Below are 23,938 nucleotides of genomic sequence, written 5' to 3'. Positions count from 1 at the left end.
CTCGTAACTCATTCCTCTTAGTTCTGGGACTAGTCTAGTGGCATACATTTGGACTTTTTCCAGCTTCGTCTTGTGCTTGACAAGGTACGGGCTCCATGCTGGGGTAGCATCCTCCAGGATTGGTCTTACATATGTGGTGTACAAGATTTTGAATGATTCCTTACACAGGTTCCTGAACGCTGTTCTGATGTTAGCCAGCCTCGCATATGCCACAGACGTTATTCTTTTTATGTGGGCTTCAGGAGACAGGTTTGGTGTGATATCAACTCCTAGATCTTTCTCTCTGTCCGTTTCATTAAGTACTTCATCTCCTATTCTGTATCCTGTGTCTGGCCTCCTGTTTCCACTGCCTAGTTTCATTACTTTGCATTTACTCGGGTTGAACTTCAACAGCCATTTGTTGGACCATTTACTCAGTCTGTCTAGGTCCTCTTGTAGCCGCCTACGTCCTCTGTTTCAATCCTCCTCACAATATTTGCATCATCGGCAAACATTGAGAGAAACGATTGTGTACTCACTGGGAAATCATTTACATATATCAGAAAGAGTATAGGTCCAAGGACTGACCCCTGCGGGATTCCACTCGTAACGTCTTGCCAATCTGAGACCTCACCCCTCACACTGACTTGTTGTCTCCTGTTGCTTAGGTGCTCCTTTATCCAATGGAGTACCTTCTCTTTCACTCTAGCCTGCATCTCCAGCTTTTTCACTAGCCTCTTGTGTAGCACTGTTTCAAAGGCTTTCTGACAATCCAAAATATGCAGTCTGCCTACCCTTCTCTTTCTTGCCTTATTTTTGTTGCCTGGTCGTAGAATTCAAGTAACCCTGTGAGGCAGGACCTGCCATCCCTGAACCCATGTTGATGCTGTGTTACAAAGTTCTTTCGCTCCAGGTGCTCCACTAGCTTTCTTCACACAATCTTCTCCATCAGCTTGCATGATATGCAGGTTAGGGACACTGGCCTGTAATTCAGTGCCTCCTGTCTATCCCCTTTCTTGTATATCGGGACTACGTTAGCTGCTTTCCAAATTTCTGGCAGTTCCCCTGTTGCCAGTGATTTGTTATACACTATGGAGAGTGGTAGTCACAGTTCTTCTGCTCCTTCCTTTAGTATCAAAGGGGAGATTCCCTCTGGGCCTATAGCCTTTGTCACATCCAACTCTAGTAAGCACTTCCTTACTTCCCCGCTGGTAATCTCAAACTCTTCCAGTGGTTCCTGGTTAGCTATTCCCTCTTTTATCTCTGGGATTTCTTATTGCTCTAAGGTGAAGAACTCCTGGAATTTCTTATTCAGTTCCTCACACACTTCCTTGTCGTTTGTAGTGAATCCTTCTGCCCCTATCCCTAATTTCATAACCTGTTCCTTTACTGTACTCTCTTCTGGTACCCATTCTCCAAGTTCATTTGTTTTATTTGTAATCCCATTTTTGTTAGTGTACATTGCTTTGAGACTCACTATCTTCTGTTCTTTCTCATGTTCCTTTCTTAGTGAGCGTTCTACTGATGGGGGAAGCTGTTCCATTGGAGAGGATTTGTGAGGTGGTTAAGAAAGTCTTAGAAAATACTGGTGTGAGGGGTGTGGGGTCAAGGAAAGGGGGCGGACAGGGATGGAAATGGGGAGGGGGGACATGATAGGATTGGAGGAGGGGTAAGGGTAGCAGGGTTCGGTGTGTGTGTGTGTGTGCGTGTGTGTGCGTGTGAGTGCATTTTCATTTGCTTGGGCTCATGAGCTCATGTACTTGTATGTGTGTGTGTGTGTGTTTGCTAATTGTGCCTGCGTGATCTAGCTATAGCTCATGGACCCTGCCTGTAACCGTTAGTGTTTCTATTGTACAGACTGCCGACCTATTTTCCCTCTATCATATCAAAGAAATATGCTACTCGTATTTCTTTCTAACACAGACATGCACACATCTCCAGAATATAGCCCATAGCAGCTGTGTAACTCCCAGATACCTATTTACTGCTAGGTGAACAGGAGCACCATGTGAAAGAAACTGCTCACTTGTTTATACCAGGAGTCGAATCCGGGCCCGTACGACTGCGACCCCCGAGGTGATTATTATTGTTTATTTTCTCTTTGTGAATGCGGGATCGAGCTGTTACCGTTTGGACTAAGCATTTCTAAACGTAAGTTGTCTGTTACACTGATTACCGACCTGTTTTTACTGTCATACCAATTGTATATATTTCTGTGTGAAACATACACACACACATCCCCAGGATGCAGCTCGTAGCAGCTGTCTATCTCCTACGTACCTATTTACTGCTTGATATACAGTGACATCAGGTGAGAGAAGCTCTGTCCATTTGTTTCTGCCTCGGCCGGGAATCGAACCCGGGCGTTAGAACTACAACCCCCTTCCCCCAAGCGCTGTGTTTGTATTCACCTAATTGTATTCACCAAATTATGCTTGCGTAGGTTTAGCTTTGGCTCTTTAGTTCCACCTCTCAGTCGTCAAATGACTGGTGGTCATGTTTCTGAGCCTATTGGACTCTCTCATATCTTCATTTGAAACTGTGAATGTAGTCAGCCTCCAACGCATCACAGCCTAATTCATTCTATTTGTTACCTTCCCAGACACTGAAAGAAATTATTTCAATGTCTTTATGGCTCATTTGAGTATTCAGGTTCCACCTTTGTCCCTTAGTGCGTGTACCACCTTCTTGAGGTTATCTTGAGATGATTTCGGGGCTTTAGTGTCCCCGCGGCCCGGTCCTCGACTAGGCCTCCACCCCCAGGAAGCAGCCCGTGACAGCTGACTAACACCCAGGTACCTAATTTACTGCTAGGTAACAGGGGCATAGAGTGAAAGAAACTCTGCCCATTGTTTCTCTCCGGCGCCTGGGATCGAACCCAGGACCACAGGATCACAAGGCCCGCTGCTGTCAGCTCGGCCGACCGGCTCCCCCCATTCATTAAACCTTGGTTTAATAAACTGTTTTTATTTACCCTATCAATTCCTCTGAGAATCTCGCCTGTGGTGATGATTTCTCCCAAAACTCCTCTTTCTCCAAGCGACACGATGTTCAGTTCCTGTAATCTCTAATAGTAGCTCATACCCCTTAGATCGGGAACTAATCTGAGGACATACTTTGTGCGTGCATGAGTTTGTTATATTTAATATTTTCTAACTTCTATGTATTTTAATTTCGAGTGAGAGATATAAACAGTTTTGTCAAATATAAATATACTTCCAGTTGATCACATGTATTTACATATTTAATAAACACGTGTATTTAAATATTTCACAGGGGTCCCCAGCATAAAATTAAGCACAAGTGGGTCAGCAGCCAGTCATTGTCTGCCTCTGCCGCAATACCAGCCACTTCCCCCAGACAACCTCCACAGTAAGTCTGTCCCTCGGGTCTCTTTATATTATAGTATGGATCCAATAGTCATATATGTCAAGGCTCAGTGTTTGTCTCACTCATCCTGTATGTTTTCCATTGTCTCTCATGCTCTTTCTAATGCATTTTTCATGTATAGTTTCTCAGTCATCCCATTCTGTCTCTTATCTCACTTTAACTCTTGTGTCGCAGCACATTAGTCACTAAACTGTCCTTAACCTCAGTGAGCCGCAAGTTAATAACAAAATTTCCTGCATTGGACCTCAGCTTTCATAATGGTCTGTTACACTAGACAAACTAGTGAATAACATCCTCGGCTCATCCTCTTACACTCCAGTATAACATCGTTTCCTTATGGAAGTGATCCTCGCATCCCAATGGCGCCTGCGTCACACTGGGTAGAATAACATTGTTTCCTTATGGAATTGTTTCTTCTCTCCCACTGACGTCTGCGTCTCACTGGACAGTATAACATTGTATCATTATGGAAGTGATCCTCGCCTCCCACTGGCGTCTGCGTCACACTTGACAGTATAACATTGTTTCCTTATGGAAGTGTTCCTCGCCTCCCATTGGCGTCTGAATCACACTGGACAATAAAACATTGTTTACTTATGGAAGTGTTCCTCGTCCCATACTGGCGCCTGCATCACACTAGACAGTAGAACATTGTTTCCTTTTTGGAAGTGTTTCATGTCTCGCACTGGCGCCTGCGTCACACTGGACAGTATAACATTGTTTCCTTATGGAAATGTTCCTCGCCTCACACTTGTGGGGAAATCTGGCTCTAGTTTAATACTAATAAATGTTTAATTCTATGAATTCATATAAAGATTAAATCTAGTATAGCTCGGAGGACCTGATTGCGATGTTAAATGAGAGAAGCAGTGACTTATGGATCTTTATGATTATATCAATTATATTCTATTACTCTATTAAGCAATGAACTGTATATTCTATACATTCCAGAACCAGCTTCCCATGACATATTTTTTTTTTTTTTGGGGGGGGGGGGTTCTTCTATGAGGTTAGTCTACGTAAAACATATATTATATAATGATAATAATGATAATATGCATACACATAGATTATATTGGTTAGTAAATTGTAATGCAAAAATTCTACTGCACGAAAAACATTAATAATAAGTAATCAATGCAATATAGTATGTATGTATGATTCTTATGCTGAGAGAGAACTATCTACAATAAGAACTAATTAAATCTCAGCTGTGACAGAGGAACGTAGTTGACGTCCAATCTCTACTACAGTCTGGAATCAGCTCTGGGATAACGATCCTTGAAACACGCGATCGTGGTGGACGCTGCGGTCTCGCCGACACTGGTACTCCAGCTGAAATGCAAATACTAAGTAAATTCTACTCCAAACCCTAGAATCATTCATTTAATAGTAAATTCTAAATGGATCTGGGGACCAGCAGTACACTTACATAGGATTTGTTGTCGCCAAACATCGTAATGAACTGGGAGGTAACACAGTTCTATTTTAAAGGCCTCTAAAACAATTAAGGATACTAATCTTCCCTGCCGAACGTGGTGTCCGTAAAATTGAAGTTGCAGGATCAGTCTGGAGTCTGTAGATGGCCAAATACTCCTATATTAAGACTAATCTTGATAAGCTGACTACAGAACACCTATGCAATGGCGGTTGTCTCATGTCTCTCTCTCTCGCTAGTATGGCGTCTTCTTTCCCGTCTTGCTCGAATGTCGAGCATACCTGTAGCTTCCAGTAGGGGTTCTAATCATAAATTATATGGAAGGAAATGCGTTGTGACGAACATTTAGGTCACAATAAAGGTATTATGTGACGACACCTCTTTTCTCGTGATGTAGTCAATTAATTTAGACGATATTAAATGAACGAAAAAAGATCTGTAGTGGAGATACAATCTATCATTATATTCACTGACACAGCAAATCGTGGCTGCTTAAATTAATTCCAGTAAACAATGAAAAATTTATTAACGAAAAGCGAATCTATTGATAAATGCTCATCCTTAATAAAAGACAAAATAAGGCTAGATTCTTCTCGATATGTTAACATGAAATGTTCCTAGTGGCTAGCTGACTGACGCAACATTTCCATGATTCTAAGGAAAATTATATGATGATCCACATCCTAATGCAATGAATTCTGTGATACTAAACTACGGATTAGTAGTGTTAGTTAATTATGACACTTAATACAGGAAATACATCACATTGTACTAAGGATTAGTAAATGAGTATTAAATGATTATGAAGCCTAATACAGGAAATACATCCTATTGAATTAGGGATGAGAATAATTGCTGGAAATTTCCAACAAAACTCCGAGACGAAAAATTACAGGTCGTAGTTCATTGTTAAGTACTAACATGCCTGTTCCCTTTCCCTGAAGTTACATTCTTGTATGTTAGTAGGTTAGTATTTACATGACGAATGTCTCGTATCTGTGTGACAAGTATAATCTGTTGTCACGGGTACATCTATGTAATGATTAATATATTATCATATAAGTCTCTTTGAGATCAAGAAGATACTGAATCCACAGTGAGATCAATGTCTGGGATCGCAGTGACATGTAACTAGATGAGTTACTAGACACTAACTAATCACTGCAAACTCATAAATCACCTATGTGTTTATGCAAAATTAAATTTAGCCAAAGGTGCAGTTCTTGCTGAACAAGTATTTTAGGCTATGCAATAATAATGACAGTTCCTGACCTAGCTAAATTCTAGATAAAGTAGAGAACTGAGTATATGAATATCAGTCTATAAATGCAGTCAGTGGTATGCTTTAGTGAGTACAGGTTCAACTTGCACTCAGCTGACCATAACTAATGTTTCCCTAATCTACCTAAGTAGAGGGCAACTAATCACTGCAAACTCATTAACCACCTCAACATCAAACAAGGAATTCTATGTGTTTATGCAAAATTAAATTTAGCCTAAGGTGCAGTTCTTGCTGAACAAGTATTTTAGGCTATGCAATAATAATGACTAAGTTCCTAACCTAGCTAAATTCTAGATAAAGTGGAGAACTGAGAATATGAATATCAGTCTATAAATGCAGTCAGTGGTGTGCTCCAGTGGGTACTATTTCAACTTGAACTCAGCTGACCCTAACTAATGTTTCCCTAATCTACCAAGTAGAGGGTAAATGCGAATTATATACATTAGGCTACAGTGCTATAACCCTCTAGATGTATAACTAAACACATATATAGCAACCTAAAAATTCTGAATGAGTAGTAAACCTGCGTGGTTTATGTACATTAAGTTACAATACTATAACGCTCTGAAGATATAATTAAGCACATGATAACTTAAAGGATGAGATGAGTTTATTCTATTATGAGAAACAACTTGTTTCACTACTGATAGTCTTCTGGTAAATGTTCACTTACAGGCTATTGCAAGGTTCAATTTTGCTTGTGCTAAGATGCTTCTTAAAACTGTTTCTAAGATGCTTGTAGGCAGAAACAATAAGTAGAAGCAGCCCAAACAAAACTGATACAACCCTGCAGGTGTATCATATTAATAAGTGGATTACTAAATCCTAGTCCAGACGACTTGGTATAATGCAGTCTTCTCTGGAAGACTTCCTAAGATTCTATAAATGCTGTCTTCTCTGGAAGACTTACCTAAGGTATGATAAATGCGATAAGATGCGATGAAATTCTATGAGGACTGAATGTGGTCAATTATTACCGTCGAGAATAGTTCTGGGTCTTCAGAGAGGGGGGGGGGGAGTCAGTGACATTTGTCGCTGTGACGTGAACCGGGTTAGGCTGCTAGTCACTGGTATAACCACTGAGATCCATAGAAACTAATTCGGCTAATATTAATTGTACCAGATTCAATCTGGAAGTAATGTTGGTTGTCAGCTGGCATAAGCTTCTTCAGGTTCAAGACTCTACCTGCTAGTAAGTAACCTCCTGCTGAATTCAAAAAGTTCATTCGCTGTTGGCTTGTGGTTCCAGTAATGAACTGATAATAATGGTCTGCCTCTACTAATATATCTATATTGGTGAGGTGGCCAGTTGTTATCTTGGTGTCAGCCAGCTTGATTCTATTTTTCTGCAAAAATCTGGTTGTGTCCCTTAGACTTTTGAAATCATGTCAAGAGGGATGCAATCAACTACTATGGCCTGGACAGGTTGGACATAACCACCTAGGCGTACTAGTGGTTGTACTACTTCATATTCTTGAGGTCCTGTTTCTGTTAGGAATCTTGTTATGTTGAATGTCACCTTACACAAGGGTTTAAGTTTCAGCTGTTTGTTGAGTGATGAACGTTCTCAGTGATCCCTGGTCGAATAGACCTCTTGTATTGATTCTAGAATTCTTGTTATTTAATTGTAGTTGTGCAGTAGGTAATATGGCATTACTATGAGATTTGGTATTAAATACCTTAGCCTCTTGTCGTACCTTGCAGCACAGCACAGTGGTGGAATTATCCTGTTCCACCTGGAGTTTAGGCGATATGGGCCTATCAACTCCACACAATTTGCAATGATGTTGATCCTGGTGGCACCTGTTACATATGTGTAATGGGGGGGGGGGTGCAGGTATTAGGATCATGTTGCATCAAGCACCTAGTGCACTTGTGCAATTCCTAGAGGCGCTTTATCCTAGTAACGCAATCAGGAAAGGCTTGATACTGATTAATGGTATGATTCTCTTGGCAGAATAGACAGCATCTCCTTCCTTTAGCAGATGCAGGAGTCACTGCTTTAGGTGACGTATGGACTATGTGACGTATGGCTTTAGGTGACGTATGGATTTGCAGTCTCCGTGGTGTAGTGGTAAGACACTCGCCTGGCGTTCCGCGAGCGCTAAGTCATGGGTTCGTATCCTGGCCGGGGAGGATTTACTAGGCGCAATTCCTTAACTGTAGCCTCTGTTTAAATTAACACAACAGTAAAATGTGTACTTGGATGAAAAAACGATTCTTCGCGGCAGGGAATCGTATTCCAGGGACCCTTAGGATTAAGGACTTGCCCGAAACGCTACGCGTACTAGTGGCTGTACAAGAATGTAACAACTCTTGTATATATCTCTCAAAAGACTACAGGTTTAGAAGGGCTGACTGGATGAGCGTCCATGCTGTTATTCTTTCGCACCTTGCAGCACTGTACTTGAGTGGATTTTCTATCTCTCACTCTGGGTTTTAAGTATTTTGATTTAGTATGCTGCACAGTGCCACATGATGCTGCCCTCTTCGACACTGTTACGAACCCGAATCCAGCGTCCGGGCCTGGAGCAGTGACGACCACGCCATCTGTGGGTCAGCTCCCGAAACCCCCACCAAATGGACGACGACACCTGGTGAGGACGAAGTGTACTGGCCACAAGGGCCAGTTTCCAGTCCTGCTCAGCTCACAACACCGCTGCTGCTGACCTCTGGTGAGGTGGTGCTCAGATGACAACGCCATCTATGGAGTGGATATGTCGGGCGTTTGTGTCTGAGCCAGTAAGTGAGGTGCTTTAGTGTGTCCCTGTTATTGATGACGTGTCTGCTTACAGAGTCGACCTGGGACTGCTGTGATGGAAGTTGAGTCAGTCTACCCAAGGCAGCCGTCTCCATACCTTGTGCTTTGCTGCAGCAGCTGTGAAGTCATCTCCCGGAAGAATACTGTGGTGTTACCCTGCCTGTGAAGCGGCAGTGAAGGGTTGTCGTACCCGGGACCGACTGCTGGAGACGATTAACCACTGGGGTATTGAGGACAGGAGAGTGATTTGTGGTATCACACGAGGCTCCTGACTAGGGCGCTACCCTAGTATCGCTCGTGGAGTGGCCTGACCAGCGTTGCTGATCCGGAACCTGGCAGGAGACCTGCTGGACTTGTGGTTGACGGCCTCCACGGCGGTGCCCCCAGTGGAACTGTGTTTTGGCTGGCCTGTGGCCAGGGTAGACTCAGCTTGTCGAAAGGATTCGTCGAAGAGACCACGAAAGCACCGAGGACTCGGCACCGAGAGCTTGGATCCAGAGTCTTCAGGAGAAGACGATTGTGTAAATAATTCCCCTGTGTAGTGTTAATACCCCTCCCCCTGTGTACTCTTTTTATATATTATTTATTGGTGATGGAAACAATTATAATCTTAAGTTCTTAACTTTATTTCCCTTCCCCTTTAAGTTACTTGCGTCACGGATCGCATCCCTTGAAAGCCACTACTGGCTTGGGGGCGGATACCACTTTCTCTAATAACATCAGAGTACGAACTCAGTTGCGACCCGAGAGGGCCGTAACAGACACCTATAGCATGTGTTCAGTGGGGTCTCACAGCTGGTTGCATTATGTGATTTGAGACACCTGGTACATCTGTGTAGCTGCTTGAGTCGTCTGACTCGGGTGTCTCTATTAGGATAACTTGTACATTTATTTGAGTAATGATCTTGATGACAAAACACACATAACCCTCGACCTACAGCTCGTTTATTAAGGGGTACTGGATTAGGTGAAACTGCAACTACAGGTTGTGAAGGTTTTGCTGCTTGCATATGCTTGCTATTTTTTTTTTCTTTGTGGTACTCTTAAGTCTCACTGATAAATCGGTGTTCAATCTGTTAATGATAGATGAATTATTTGTGCCCATATTACCTAAAGACTATGTCACTTTAGGAGGTTCAGTTAAGGAATCTGATGTGTATACATTTTCTGAAGATTTGGTGTAGGCTACAAATGCCTGGTTTGCTTATCTCTTCTTCATGACTAAATGAAAACCTTCTATGATATCCTACATAGTCAGAATGGTATTCTCTTGATGAGCTATATCCAATAACTGGCATACGAGATTTATGATAGTCCTTTCTTTATCCTTGGGGCCATCACTATTCTGATTCAAAAGTACTGATTCAGCTTCAGCCTATATTTCAACTTCGGCTTCTGATTCAGTTTCAGTTTCACCCTTAGATACACCTGGGAGGCACAATGATTCAGTAGCCTCATGCACTGAGTTCTCAGAATCCATAGAACTTGTAGATAAATTCTCAGAAAACTGTTCAGTTTCTGTTGAAGTAGTGTTGAGTGAAACTGTATTAGATGAAGTTTGAACCTCTATTGTTGATCCAGTGCAAGGATCTACTCCACATCGAGGCTCAGCCTTATAATTTTCCAGATCATCCAGATGTTTATGTACACCCGCCTCAAAATTCTCCATATCGGCATGGAAGGTATCTAACTAATGAGGCTTAGCATTCTGCTGTACGAGGACTCTGAGATAATTATTTGCAGCCTCATTTGTTCTCGGCAATGTTGGTTTAACCGCTCCTATTCGGTCTTTCAGTACTTTGGCTATGACACGTGACTGAACTAGCTGATCACACTTATCTAGCTGTTGAGTCACTTGACCTCTGTGACACAAGTATGTTATATGATACAATTCACTGTTGCAGGACATTTTGGCTGATGCACAGTTTGCTGAGTTAAGCTTGGATGTGAAATAATTAGAGTACTGATTCATATATATATATATATATATATATACATGGAACCAGTACGGTTATGAATAGCCTAATATCCTATTCTTTAGTTAGGCTATATTAATCCTAATTCATGTAGAGGTTAGCTTACCTACCTAATAGTAAACAGCTAATATTTGAGTAATACTTTGGTGTCTCTATAGGAATTCCTAGGCATAGCTCATCATAATCAGCATTGGATGGGTAGTGACACTTCAGTACCACTCAAAATGTACACAATAATATATAATAAGATATGGAAAACACAATTTGTGTATAATAATAATAAGTCCCACTCTGACTTGGGTTTGCACAATAATAAATGTTGACAAGGCTGTACTGCCTGGTAAATACTAGTCTAGTAGTAATCCTACCTATCTAGGTTGGCTAGTAATAATGAGTTAGGCTAGAGTTGTACACTACTAAGTACAATATCAGTCTAAGAATTCTATTCTATATGGGTTGGCATATACTATAATACTACTGATGTGCAAATTCAGGATAGTGCTATGTTTTTGGATTTTTATCATTTTGGTTTATATAGAGTATATACAAGTGATTATATATGACAAGTATCCTACTACTACGAATGATTATATATGTGGCAGATATGTTGCCACAGATTCTATGCAAGTGGCAGATATGCTGCTGTAGATTCTATGCGAGTGGCAGATATGCTGTAGTAGATTCTATGCAAGTGGCAGATATGCTGCTGTAAATTCCATCTTAGCACCTAACAATATTCCCTATTTAAAGAGTTTAATGTTATCAGGGATGATAAATGATTAATGAACAGTAGATAGCCTAACTTCTGGCTATATTCTACTAATTCAACTGATTATACTAGTTATGCTGGTTCGTTATTGATCTCAAATAACATCCTGGTTCGTAGGACCATAAAATATGTTGGGAAATCTAGCTATAGTTTAATACTAATAAATGTATAATTCTATGAATGCAAATAAAGATTAAATCTAAGATAGCTCGAAGGACCAGAATGCGATGTTAAATGAGAGAACCAGTGACTTATGGATCTCTATGATTATATGTAATTATATAATATTACTCTATTAAGCAATGAACTGTATATTCTATACATTCTAGAACCAGTTTCCCATGATACATTTTTTTGGGGGGGGGCCTTCTATGAGGTTAGTCTATGTGAAACATATATGATAATAATAATGATAATATGCATACACAGATTATATTGATTAGTAAATTGTAATGCAAAAATACTACAGCACAATAGAGATTAATAATAAGTAATCAACACAATACTACTGTGCTGCTAAGTGTTTCAACACTGTTGCATAAGTCACTAGTATCAAGGGAACCCTAGAGTGAACTAGTGAGTGGCGCCTGAGGTCGAAGGCAGGCCAGCCTGCCCCCTCCGCTCCCTTAGGGGCAGCCTACCAAACATTAGTTTGATGCAGCATTGCTGGTGCTAATAACACAGCATCACCTGTACAGTGTACCTGGGACTCACTGTAAGACTCTAGCAAGAACCACAGGGCATCTACAGCGTCAGGCAACAAACAGCAAGGAGAGTTGTGGGATCGTAATCTGTCCCCCACGGACCTCTGACCCTTGCGGTTAGAGCGCTGACCCAACGGTCCCCCCTATCCCTTCCCTGGCGGGAGGTTGACACCCGCCAACACTACAATGATGCCAGCTTTGTACAGAGCACCTGTACACTCCTAGTTATAAGACTTATCTTCCCCACTTTCTCTTATTCTTCTCATTTCGCCATTTCAACAGGTCAAGTGGAACGGTCCAGTGGCCCATGCGGTTACCTGTAAACTCTGGGGGGCCACTTGACTTGGGCATCTGTTCACCCTTGTAGCAGGGTTAGGCTGTCTTAGGGGACATTCTGTCCACACATAGGAGAATAAGTCACTGAGGGCTGCCCTCTGCGAGTCCCAACCAACCAAGTGGAATATCCAAGTGTTTATCCAAGTGGTCTGAGCACTCTCAAACCCACTGAGAGTGCTCTTCCCCTCAGAGCAGGTTTATGACTGTTGGCGCTGATGACTGGTAAGGCTTGCTGCCTGCCCTGCCATTTGTCATGTTATTCATCAGCACATGGTTATAAATGGTATTAACCAGGTATCGGACGAGGTTAGAGCAACAATTAATGCCGCCTGAAGAAGCAGGTATGGAGGAGGTAGCTGCTGGACCCTCAGGGCTCTCCCCTACCATGACCAGTGACACTGTCACCCCACCACCCAGTGATGGGTTTGTGGAGGTGCTAAGTAAGAGTCAGAGAAGGAAACAAGGGAAACAGAAGCCTGGTGAACAACAGGGTGGAAGGCGTCCGATAGCACCAAGGAGCGAGTACACACGTCTGACCTTCCCTAAAGGCACGAGTGTGGCTGACAGGATTGTGTGGAGTAAGAAACTGAGCGTGGTGTACCCACCTGGCTCTGCAGGCGTGCTTCGTCCACATGTCAACTCTCCATATGTGTATGTTTCAAGAGAGAAGCAGCAGGTTGTGGAGGCTCTTCTACAAGGGAAAATAGGTGATGTAAAGCTCTCCCCTCTAGATAATCCAACACGGAACAAGAAGATGGATGAATACCTAGTCTACAGGTACAGTCACAGGTATCCACTAGAGTGGGCCTATGAATTAGACGGGGTACACAGAGCACGAAGATTGACCAAGAATGGTAAGCCTACTGATCAAATAATCATAGTCTGGAAAAAGCCTGATCCGCCACCTGACCAGTATTGGTTTGGTGGGTTGTATGCGCCCCCCAGCACGTTCAGGGTGTGGGAGCCGAACCCTGTGGAGTGTTACGAGTGCTGTGGCAGTGGCCACATAGCTAAGTACTGCTTCTGCCCCACACCCAAGTGTGCTCTCTGTTCCGGTCTTCATCCACTGAAGGACTGTCAGTATAAGAAGACCAGAGACCAAAGAAAGCAGGAACAGGAGCAACAGAACACTGCAACAGAAGCAGGGCAACATCCTGAATCTGTGACTCCGTCTAAACCGCCGCTGAAGTGTTTCAGATGTGGTATGGAAGGAGTCACCATCTGGCACTCAGACTGTACCAAACGGCCAGCCTCCCTTGGCACAAGGAGGCAAGTGCCCGAGACACAACAAGTGTCTACTGATGCCGGCTCTAGTACTGTTGACCCGTCCCATAGTGGTGACAGTACCAGCAACGCCCCTGACAACACACAACAGCCTGATACAACAGTTAAAGAACAGTTGGCAACCTTGCAAGCACAGGTAGCTGAACTGACTGAAATTATACAGGCGCTACGTCAGGCTCCTTCACAAGAGATACAGCAGCCTCTATGCAGCTGTGTCACAGCCGTGGCCCGCGCTGGTAAAGGTTCCTGTGGTGGTGGTGGTGGTGGTGGTGGCGGCGGCGGCGGCAGCAGCAGCAGCAGCAGTAGCAGTAGCAGCAGCAGCAGCAGCAGCAGCAGCAGCGGCAGCGGCGGCGGCGGCGGCGGCGGCAGCAGCAGCAGCAGCGGCAGCGGCGACAGCAGCGGCGACAACGGAGGCGGTGGCAGCGACGTCGTCAGTCAACTCAGGGATGACAACAGTGATAGTGACACAGAAACATTAACTGAAAAAGGAAGTCGACCTGCATCAGAATATTTTAAAATGATTCATGACCTTAAGGAACGCGCTCAAGCCAAGTACGAGAATGAAAAGGATAATATTCTGCGTGACAGTAATTATGCCATACGACTTACAGAGAGCATTCACTCGCGGACCATCCCGAGTTCCTCAGTGATCAAGAATCTAATGATGTCACCAGATGTTCCTGACGACACCAAACGCCAGGTTGGTGTGGCTCTTTACGTAGTACAGTCACTTATTGACGCATTGTGTAAGTGGGACAAGGACAACAATGGGACCACCAGTCCCAGGGAGGAACACCACCAAGACGATGGCTGCTGTTGACACGAGGACCATTAGGTTTCTCAGTTGGAACATTCGTAGCATCAACAAAAGACTGAATGACCTAATTGCATATGTTACCTGTAACAACATAGATTTAATTGCTTTACAGGAGCCCTACACGTCCAATATGATAAACAAAACCCCACCAAAGATCAGAGGGTATGCATCCTATAATAACAGTAACGCCACAGGCCTATTAACTTACGTCAGAAGTGATTTACCGCACATTCTTGTGAGCACGTCACACAATGTACACACACAGTACCATCACTTTCATGTACAAACTACAGCAGGCCACTTTTCATTCCTCAACGTATATGCCAGAAGCCAGAAACTCAATGTAACATTGTTCCCAGATCTAGACAATCATGGGACAATATACATGGGAGATTTTAATGCTAGACATATTACGCTGGGAGACAGTACTAACAACGATAATGGATGCAAATTTATCAAATATGTTTATGACAACAGATTAACCGTGTATACTACGGATACCCAAACTCATTTATTGGGAGGCAGACTTGATTATGTAATGGGTAGAAACCTTGTGCAAGATAGGATGGAATGTTCGTTGGTAAATCACTTAGTTAGTGATCACTATGCAGTTTCTGCTTCCTATGAGGTACAGTGTGATGTACCTAATAGACATCAGAGACGGAAAATGAATATTCCATATGGCTTGCATGACCACTTTATTAATTGTATATCAAAATGGTATCAAGATTACACAATAACGAATGTACAAGCCTTCTCCAGAGATCTCGTTGATACGATTACTACCTACTACGACACATGGGTGTGTTGGGGAACAGGTCGTAAGCCTAGCAGAAGTGGGCAACACCTGCCACCACCCAAGTGGGTCCTTGACCCCGCATTTGTTAAAGAACATGAACGAGTAAAGCAACTTGGAGATACGTACAAACGAACCAAAGCACAAGGTGACCTGCATGCATTTCTAGTTGCAAATAGAGAGGTGAGAGACATGAGCAACGTCATACGTAATAAACATTGGGAAGAGTTTCTACAAAGTATAAATGAGCAAACAACACTTGTTGAAGTTTGGGAAAAGATCCGAAAAATCTCTAGAAGCAGCCCAACCAAACCGCTGCACCACAGCCCACTAGAACAAGCAAACATCCTCCTTGATCAATGGGCTCTAACATCGAGCTACGACTCACTCCCAATTAACATACAGCACAAACTTGATGACACACGCCCCAACAGACAACGAACCATCAATCTTGCCTGTACAGCTATCGACGTGTCGGACCTTAATGATGTAACTGAATGGGAATTAAATCATGCACTAAAGATGGGAAAATCAACTGCTCCTGGAGAGGATGGTATTACTTACAGTCTACTGAGATTAGTCTCACACGTACCAGGTAATCCACTATTAGTGTTGTACAGAATGAGTTTACGTGAAGGAGTATTACCTGATGCTTGGACAAAGAGTGTCATTGTTCCTATCCCCAAACCACACTCAGATAATTATAGACCCATATCTTTAACATCGTGTGTTTGTAAAGTGCTTGAACGTATTGTTCTTAACCGACTCATGTATCGTATACAGGGGCACCTGTCACCCCAACTGTTTGGATTTATGCCTGGGCTCAGTACACAACACTGTTTTGCTGAGTACTTCGCACATATTGAAGCTTCCCCCCAAACAGTCTTCATCGACCTAGCAGCAGCTTTTGATACAGCAAACAGAGGAATCATACTGGAACAGCTTGCCGAGCTGGGAATACAAGGAAAATTACTGAAATGGATAAAGGGCTATTTGTCTAATCGAACAGCATATGTTTTGTTTAATGGTGTTAAAAGCACAGAGAGCAAACACTTTGAACTGGGAACTCCACAAGGAGGGGTCCTCAGTCCCTTATTGTTCAACGTTCTGATGCATAAACTTATTAAAGATCTTCCAACTAATAATGAAGACACTGTCATTTGTTATGCTGATGATATATGTTTACAGGCTGCCACCGAGCCTAGAATGCAAGTTCTGCTCGACGCTTTTGCTACTAGAGCTGAGGAATGTGGCCTCCTTATCTCTGTACAGAAAACTCGTGCCCTCATTCCATGTGGTATTCCACCACCCAATTATCATATAGATGGGCGAGCACTTGAGAACTGCGAGTCTTACAGATACCTTGGTGTCCCCATTAACGACCCTGGGTACCTTTCTTCTCTCAAGAGGAGACTTTGGGAGAGAATAAAGCCCTTGCGGGTCCTTGTTGGTGTCAATCATGGGCTTAACGTGAGACTTGCTAGAATGTTTTATGTATCATTTATACGCTCTGTGATTGACTACAATGCTCTACATCTCACACTGTATACTGACAAAGAGCTGAAATCTCTTGAAACCTTGCAAAATGAAGCTATGCGTCTCATCCTTGGGGCTCCAAAGTCCACGAGAATAGTTAACATGAGAGCAGAGTTAAAATTACCTACCATAAGTGAGAGAATCTTGTCTATTAGCACAGTTTTCGGCGTGAAGGCATTGAGTAGATCTAGACAACACATGAAGTTTCAAGCTAAACTTTCTAATATGCTACACTCACCTGAGGTCTATAGAAGAAGAACGAAATCTGATTATGTATATTGGTTCTACAAGGTAGCCAACTCCATCAAAATATTAAATATGTACCCAACTCGACTAATGATTAATCAGCCAATTACTCCATGGGATAACTGGGATCTATCAGTTGATTTTGTAAATGCGCCCAAGAAAGATAGTGTGCACACTACATTGTTAAAACAGTTAACACTGAAAAGCATCACTGAAAGTACTCAGAGTATGGGTAACGATGTTTATCAGTGCTATACCGACGGCTCTGTAGAAGAAGGTGGACGATGTACCGGATGTGCATGTAACATATTTGAACAATCTTCTCTCGTACATACAGCAATGAAGCGCGTCAATGACTGGGCAAGTACAACTCAAACCGAACTTGCAGGCATATACCTTGCCACTGAATTTTTAAAAGACAAAGGCAGTGGACTTATATACTGTGACTCGCAGAGTGCACTCCTGGCATTGAACGCACATAGTAGTGACACCCAGAAAATAGTCAGTGATATTCGAATGAATGTTTTAGCTGCCAAAGAAAACAGATTTGAGATTAAATTCCTATGGATACCATCACATGTTGGCATCTCAAGGCATGACACTGTTGATATGCTTGCTAAGTCAGCTTGCAGAAAACCAGTGGTAGAAATTGATATGGGTGTTTCATTAGCAGTGACAAAGAGAATACTTAAACAAATATCTAATGAAAATCTCACCGACCTAACAAATTCTCAAAGACCTGAAAGTTGTAGCATTAAATATTATGATAGATATCGTGAGGAGACATTCACATATGGGACTAATAGAACAAGAACCCGGCAATGTGATGTTATAGTGGCCAGAATACGCCTGGGATATAGACGTATCTGGCAGCTTTCTCAAAACCCAAATGTCGAGTACACAATGTGTCAACTTTGTGAAAGAGAAAACATGCACTCTCTTGAACATTATATTGTAGAATATCCCATACTGACTGACTTTCGCCCTCCTGGGCTAAGGTATGCTGAACTCTGTAGTTACTATATGAGTACTGGAACACTTGATGATATATTGGACTTGTATCCAAAATTGACCATGTAATGTATCAATCATACAATGTATGTATGTGATGTAACTATATAACCTGAGCTTGTAAAAGCACCTTCATCACCTTCAGTGATTAAGTGCTTAATTGCACACTAGTTTCTTTATCAGCTACCTCACCCTGTCAGGGTATATGAGACAAATGTATGTGAATGCATGTATGTGTGTATATATGTATGTGTATGTGTGTGTGTGTATGTATATGTATGGGTATAAAGCATATATGGAAGCTGATCAGAATTACATTTCACCTTTGTGAATGTACATTAATGACACTATGTAAAAGACACATCTAATACTTTATGTAGGGCGTACGTAAATCTGTGTATCTTTGTATTTACGTATGTAGGTTAGCTTAGCATTTTAAAAGCACCGAATCACCTTCTGTGGTTGAGTGTTCAATAAACCCTTGAACTGTATGTTTAACACTTCTCTAACCCTGTCCATGGAGGACAGAAGAAAATGTATATATGCTGGTTAGCATTGTAAATGTGTGGCCACGTCTGTGGTAGAAAATAATATAAAAAAAAAAAAAAAAAAAAAAAATGCAATATAGAATGTATGATTCTTACACTGAGAGAAAACTATTTACAATAAGAACTAATTAAATCTCAGCTGTGACAGAGAAACGCAGTTGACGTCCAATCTTTACTAAAGACTGGAATCAGCTCTGAGATAATGATCCTTGAAACTCCTGATCATGGTTGTTGGAAATCCGACACATAATAACATGAGTTATCTCCTTAAAGAAAAGAGAATGGGTGAGTGAGTGACGTCATCGACGTCACGTATTTATATTACTCTATTTTATTTTTTAGACAATAGTCTAGTGTTTATACTTAATAAAAAAGTGTTCACTATGACTGAATATAATTACTAACACCAAAACATAGCTTGACTCCCTTGTTACTGTAAAATTAAATCCAGAAGTAGAACCACCAAAACATTGGAACAAGGAGGTAGGGAGCGTCACTACACAGAGAGAATCATATCAACAACAAACGAGTACTCCTGAGAGTTGTGATACTAGTCTCACACGATAAACCTACTCTGTCCCAAGAGAACTACCACAGCAACACCTCTACCACACAACTGGAGCACTTAAGTATCTGACTACCTAGTATTCTGTTTTATTTTGATGCATCATTTAATATAGATAGGTAGCCGGTTATTTCCTTGAGAAAAAAAAAGACACCAACAAGTACGTACTCTACATTATACAGCTCCACTTATTCCATGTCACACCTCTACTTATATGTTTAGGGGAAACAGTATTACTTTTTTAAACTCGACAGGTAGTTGTGATTTAGAGTTACAAGAAGCTGAGCAGACAGTTGGCCCTCAATATAAGATTATTACCTAGCTGTACATCAAGCTATGTAGGCCTCCAGACAGCCGCCATTATGTGGCACTCAGAGGCACAGAGCCACACCCAAATTTGATGCTACAATTACACAGCCTTAGCAGGCCCCATCAACAGGAACAGCTAAGCCCCTTTTTTGTTCAATACTGTAGACATAGTATTTGTAGTAATAAATACCATTTTCTGTTGTATATTAGTAGATTCAACCACCATATGTAGTATGATATATAATTTATATCAAAGAATAGGTAAACAATTTGTCGTTCATTTAGGAGCCATCTCAAAGTGGTTTAAGCTACAAATTGTCCCTCCTATTGTGTGAGATAAATTCAAGCAGCTGAATCAGTACATACAGTCCACTTACTTTCTTACTAACTAACTGAGAACTAAGAACTGACTCAGAAGAAAAATAATATAATATTAAAGTCAACTGAAAAATAAATTAAAGTAAAAATATTTAATATTTATAAAAAGAAAAAGAATAAAAGCTGCTAGGACTTACCCACATAAATTATGGTCCTTCGAACCGAATAATACAATAGTTCATCAAATCTAGGAATACATTGGTTCTCAGACCAATAAATTATGGTCCTTTGAACCTAGATATAAGATCCTGATTAGGATCTATATATATAAAATTAGTTATATATACACAATAAATATTTATTTATTATTATTTATTTACAAATAAATATTTACACAATATTTACATATACATTAATTATAGCAGGAAGACACTGCTATACATTTTACAATTTTCCAGGTTAACTTTTTCAATTTCGGCAAATAGTAAACAGAACTTACAACAAGCACTATTATTGTTCAAGGGCCTATACCAAAAGAACAATTGTGCTTTTTCATTACAAGAGGTTGATAAGAGGCTAATTTACTCATAAATGTATATGATTTTTAGAATTTTAAGTGTTTATATAGACATTACTTTTTAATATTGCAACATTACTGTAACAATTACTACATGTCACATTATTTACAACTAATTCTTGAACAAGGGTAGGACATTTTAGGCTGGTGTTGTACAGCAACCTAGTCTAATTTATTGTGCTAACCTGGTGTAAGGGTAAGAATTTTACACTTGTCTAGAGTTGAACATATATTACAACCTAGCAAGTACATATTTTTATGCAGTACTCATGAAAACCCGAGATGTGTTGTCTACATAATATTACCATAACTATAGTAATAATTTAACTATAATCATTTCACCTTTGAGTGTTAACCTGTGTCTCTGTACCAACCAAGAGTGATTTTGAGGAGCTAACGAGGAAATTCCAGCACAGACACAAGGTTACCACTCAAATTATTGTGTGTATGATTATATAATGTGTATTTTTTAAATGATAAACAGCTCTAGTTTGGAAACTAGTAGCTCTACTAGCTCAAGTACCAGAAACAGTCCAAATCAACGTCCAACAAGGCTTAGCACTAGTACATCTGCAACACGGCTAGCAAATACTTTATTTATTTATTTATTTATTTATTTATGCATATACAAGAATGTACATAAGGAATGTGAGGATACAAATATGGTAATTACAGTCTTGTAAAGCCACTAGCATGCGCAGCGTTTCAGGCAGGTCCTTAATCTAAGAAAATTTTAAGGAGGTAAATACTTGCAAAATTTATAGACAAAAAAATGATAACAGTTACATGAAATGAAAAAAAAAGATGATAGCAAATTGTAGGTACAGTATATTAAAGCACATAGGTAGCTAAGATTGATTGCAATGACAGCTTGAATGGTAGTTGACAAAAATTGGTAGGTACAATACAGCAGAAACAATATAAGATTGATTGCAATGACAGCTTGAATGGTAGTAATACAGCCATTATGTCTACTGCCAAAAATGTAAAAGCGACTGTGACGATAATCTCTTTCAAGAGAGATTGAGCCTGCTCTTCTCTACATCAAGTTACGTATATTATACAACAATAAGATGCTACCTTCAAGATACGTCTACCTGTAGCACAAAACGTTTTGACCAGGAGGCAAACGTACCCAAGACTCCCCCACTCCACACTCCCTCCACGCCAGCTCGTCATCAACCAGCCAACTACCCTTCCCAGCCTGCCTGCTAATGATTGGTGACTCGCCGACTGCACACCTGCACTTCTGCACCTCAGCGCCCTCTACCTGAGTCGCTGTCTGGGCTTGAACCAGCCATTGAAGTCAGAATATCCTTGTGCTCTCAAGCCGTGAACAACTAACTGATATACGCTGTGTATCAGGTGGATGTTTCTCAGCTAGCGCCATATTCTCAGCACCTGATTATTTTTCACTGTGTATTTATATTATTGTAGAGTAACTTCATCCCTATTATTCATTTATGTTATATTTTTTTGACTTGTTTATTTGCATTGTACATAGCCAAGGGACTGTCTTTGTTTTTAATTTGTTTTCTATATTGATTCAAATTTCATTGTTCGTATTATGTGTTTTGCGTGTCTTCCCTTACTTTACCATAGATAAACAGGCAAGCAGTCTATCTTTTTTTTTTTGCGTGTCTTCCCTTACTTTACCATAGATAAACAGGCAAGCAGTCTATCTTTTTTTTGTGTGACTAGGCATTGACACCTGCCATAGGAGGACTGCCGAACATCTACACTCCTACACTTTCCCGTCACATTTAATGGGGGCCTGTCCGGGAGCTTCACTCGGGTACTAGTACCAAAACGTCAATTTGTGGTAAGCGTGCTTGGCTCTGATACAGTCTCTTTTCAATATTTTCATTACTTTTAATATTTATATGGCGCTGTGTGTATTGTGCATTCCGAGAGTAGCATATGGTGAGTGTTGGATAACTTTGGATTACGTGGTGACTGAAGGCCTCAGTCATTCTCTTAATTGGTCATCCCTCCCTCCGTGTTATTACTCGTGTTTTCCACCTTTTGTCCCTAGGATATTTCTCAATCTCAGACAGATCATCATTTTGGGTACCCTGGTACTTTGGTTTGTCTTCGGGTCAAAGCACCCTATCTTCTGCAATCCGACCGAAGGAGGATAGAGAGAGCCATAGTTCCTCTAGCACAGACTACGTTGCTGTGTTGGGACCTCAGCAGCAGTTCTCGTCACCAGTTGACACTCGCACCCCTACACGTCGGTCAGAGATGATGATATTTACTTAGGGAGGGAATTAGCTTTCTTTTTTCAGAGCACAAAGTTCGCTAATTCTGTATCATATTTCATTTAGTGGGAAAACCCTTGCTTCTGTCCTATAGAGACTCAGCAAGGTATGCCTACATTCTTGAACTACCTTATTCACTTTTGGAACAATTAAATGTTTCATTTGTTTTAGAAACTATCAGTTTCATTTATTTAGTAGGATTTTCTTGCCCTTATTCTCTTACATTGAGTACCGGGTACAAGATTTCCTACGCTTTTGATTGACTAATCATTTACCATTCTAAGATTAACTTTAATTGTTAAATATAAAATTCCACAGGATAGTTACCAGTTGCCACGTTACCCTGTTACTGACACTTACCATATCACAAGTATTCGTTGTATATTTATTTGCTATTTTTCACCATGTTTCGTCTCCAAGCTTTTCGTAACGATCCAGCAGGTGAAAGAGGGAACTTAAGTCGTGCCAAGAAGACCGAATTACAAACTCTTGCACACGAGTATCAATTAGATGTTCCCCATGGAGCCAACAAAAATGACTTGCATAATTTAATATTGGATCACTTCTTGGATGAAGGGAAGATTGACTCTGAAACTCACAAAAATTATTCTATTGCAGATAGACATTCTCTGACAACTATGAAACTCAAGATCGAACTTGCAAAGCTCGAGCGGGAGCAACAGAAAGAAGCTCTACAAATGAGAGAAAGAGAGGCGACCCTCAGGAAAGAAGAGCAAGAAAGAGAGATGGCCCTCAAAGAACGAGAGGCTCCCCTACTCCGTGAGCGTGAGCGAGAACAGCTTGAAGCAAGAAAACGTGACCTGGAAATCCAACGGGAGTAGAGTAAACAGCAAGCTGATAGTGCTCTCGAATACCAGCGACAAGAACTAGCGTTGGAAGCTACACACTACACTCAACGCCAACAAGCTACCGCTAGTCTTCCCGCAAGTTTCAACGTCTCCCATGCAAGTAAGTTACTGCCACCATTCGTTGAGACAGAGATTGATGTCTTTTTCACCACTTTTGAGACCCTAG

At 41.2% G+C, this 23,938-nt stretch overlaps 1 protein-coding gene across 8 annotated transcripts in view; it reads left to right on the top strand.

Moving 5' to 3' along the window:
- Positions 1 to 23,938, top strand: part of LOC123769133 (galactoside alpha-(1,2)-fucosyltransferase 1) — a 263,820-nt gene that overhangs the window by 70,296 nt on the left and 169,586 nt on the right. For 7 of the 8 annotated variants that reach the window (XM_069309807.1, XM_069309808.1, XM_069309806.1 and 4 more), the window contains exon 3: positions 3,256 to 3,351. The exons of the other annotated variant lie outside the window; for it this stretch is intronic. In XM_069309807.1, the coding sequence (XP_069165908.1) occupies positions 3,256 to 3,351 (96 nt within the window). The remainder of the gene's footprint in view (positions 1 to 3,255; positions 3,352 to 23,938) is intronic. 8 annotated transcript variants of the gene reach the window in all.

Source organism: Procambarus clarkii, chromosome 66 (genome assembly GCF_040958095.1).
Source record: "Procambarus clarkii isolate CNS0578487 chromosome 66, FALCON_Pclarkii_2.0, whole genome shotgun sequence".
NCBI classification, from domain to species: Eukaryota; Metazoa; Arthropoda; class Malacostraca; order Decapoda; family Cambaridae; genus Procambarus; species Procambarus clarkii.
Note: the sequence above shows the minus strand (reverse complement) of the source record. Positions and strands in the feature narration are given on the sequence as shown.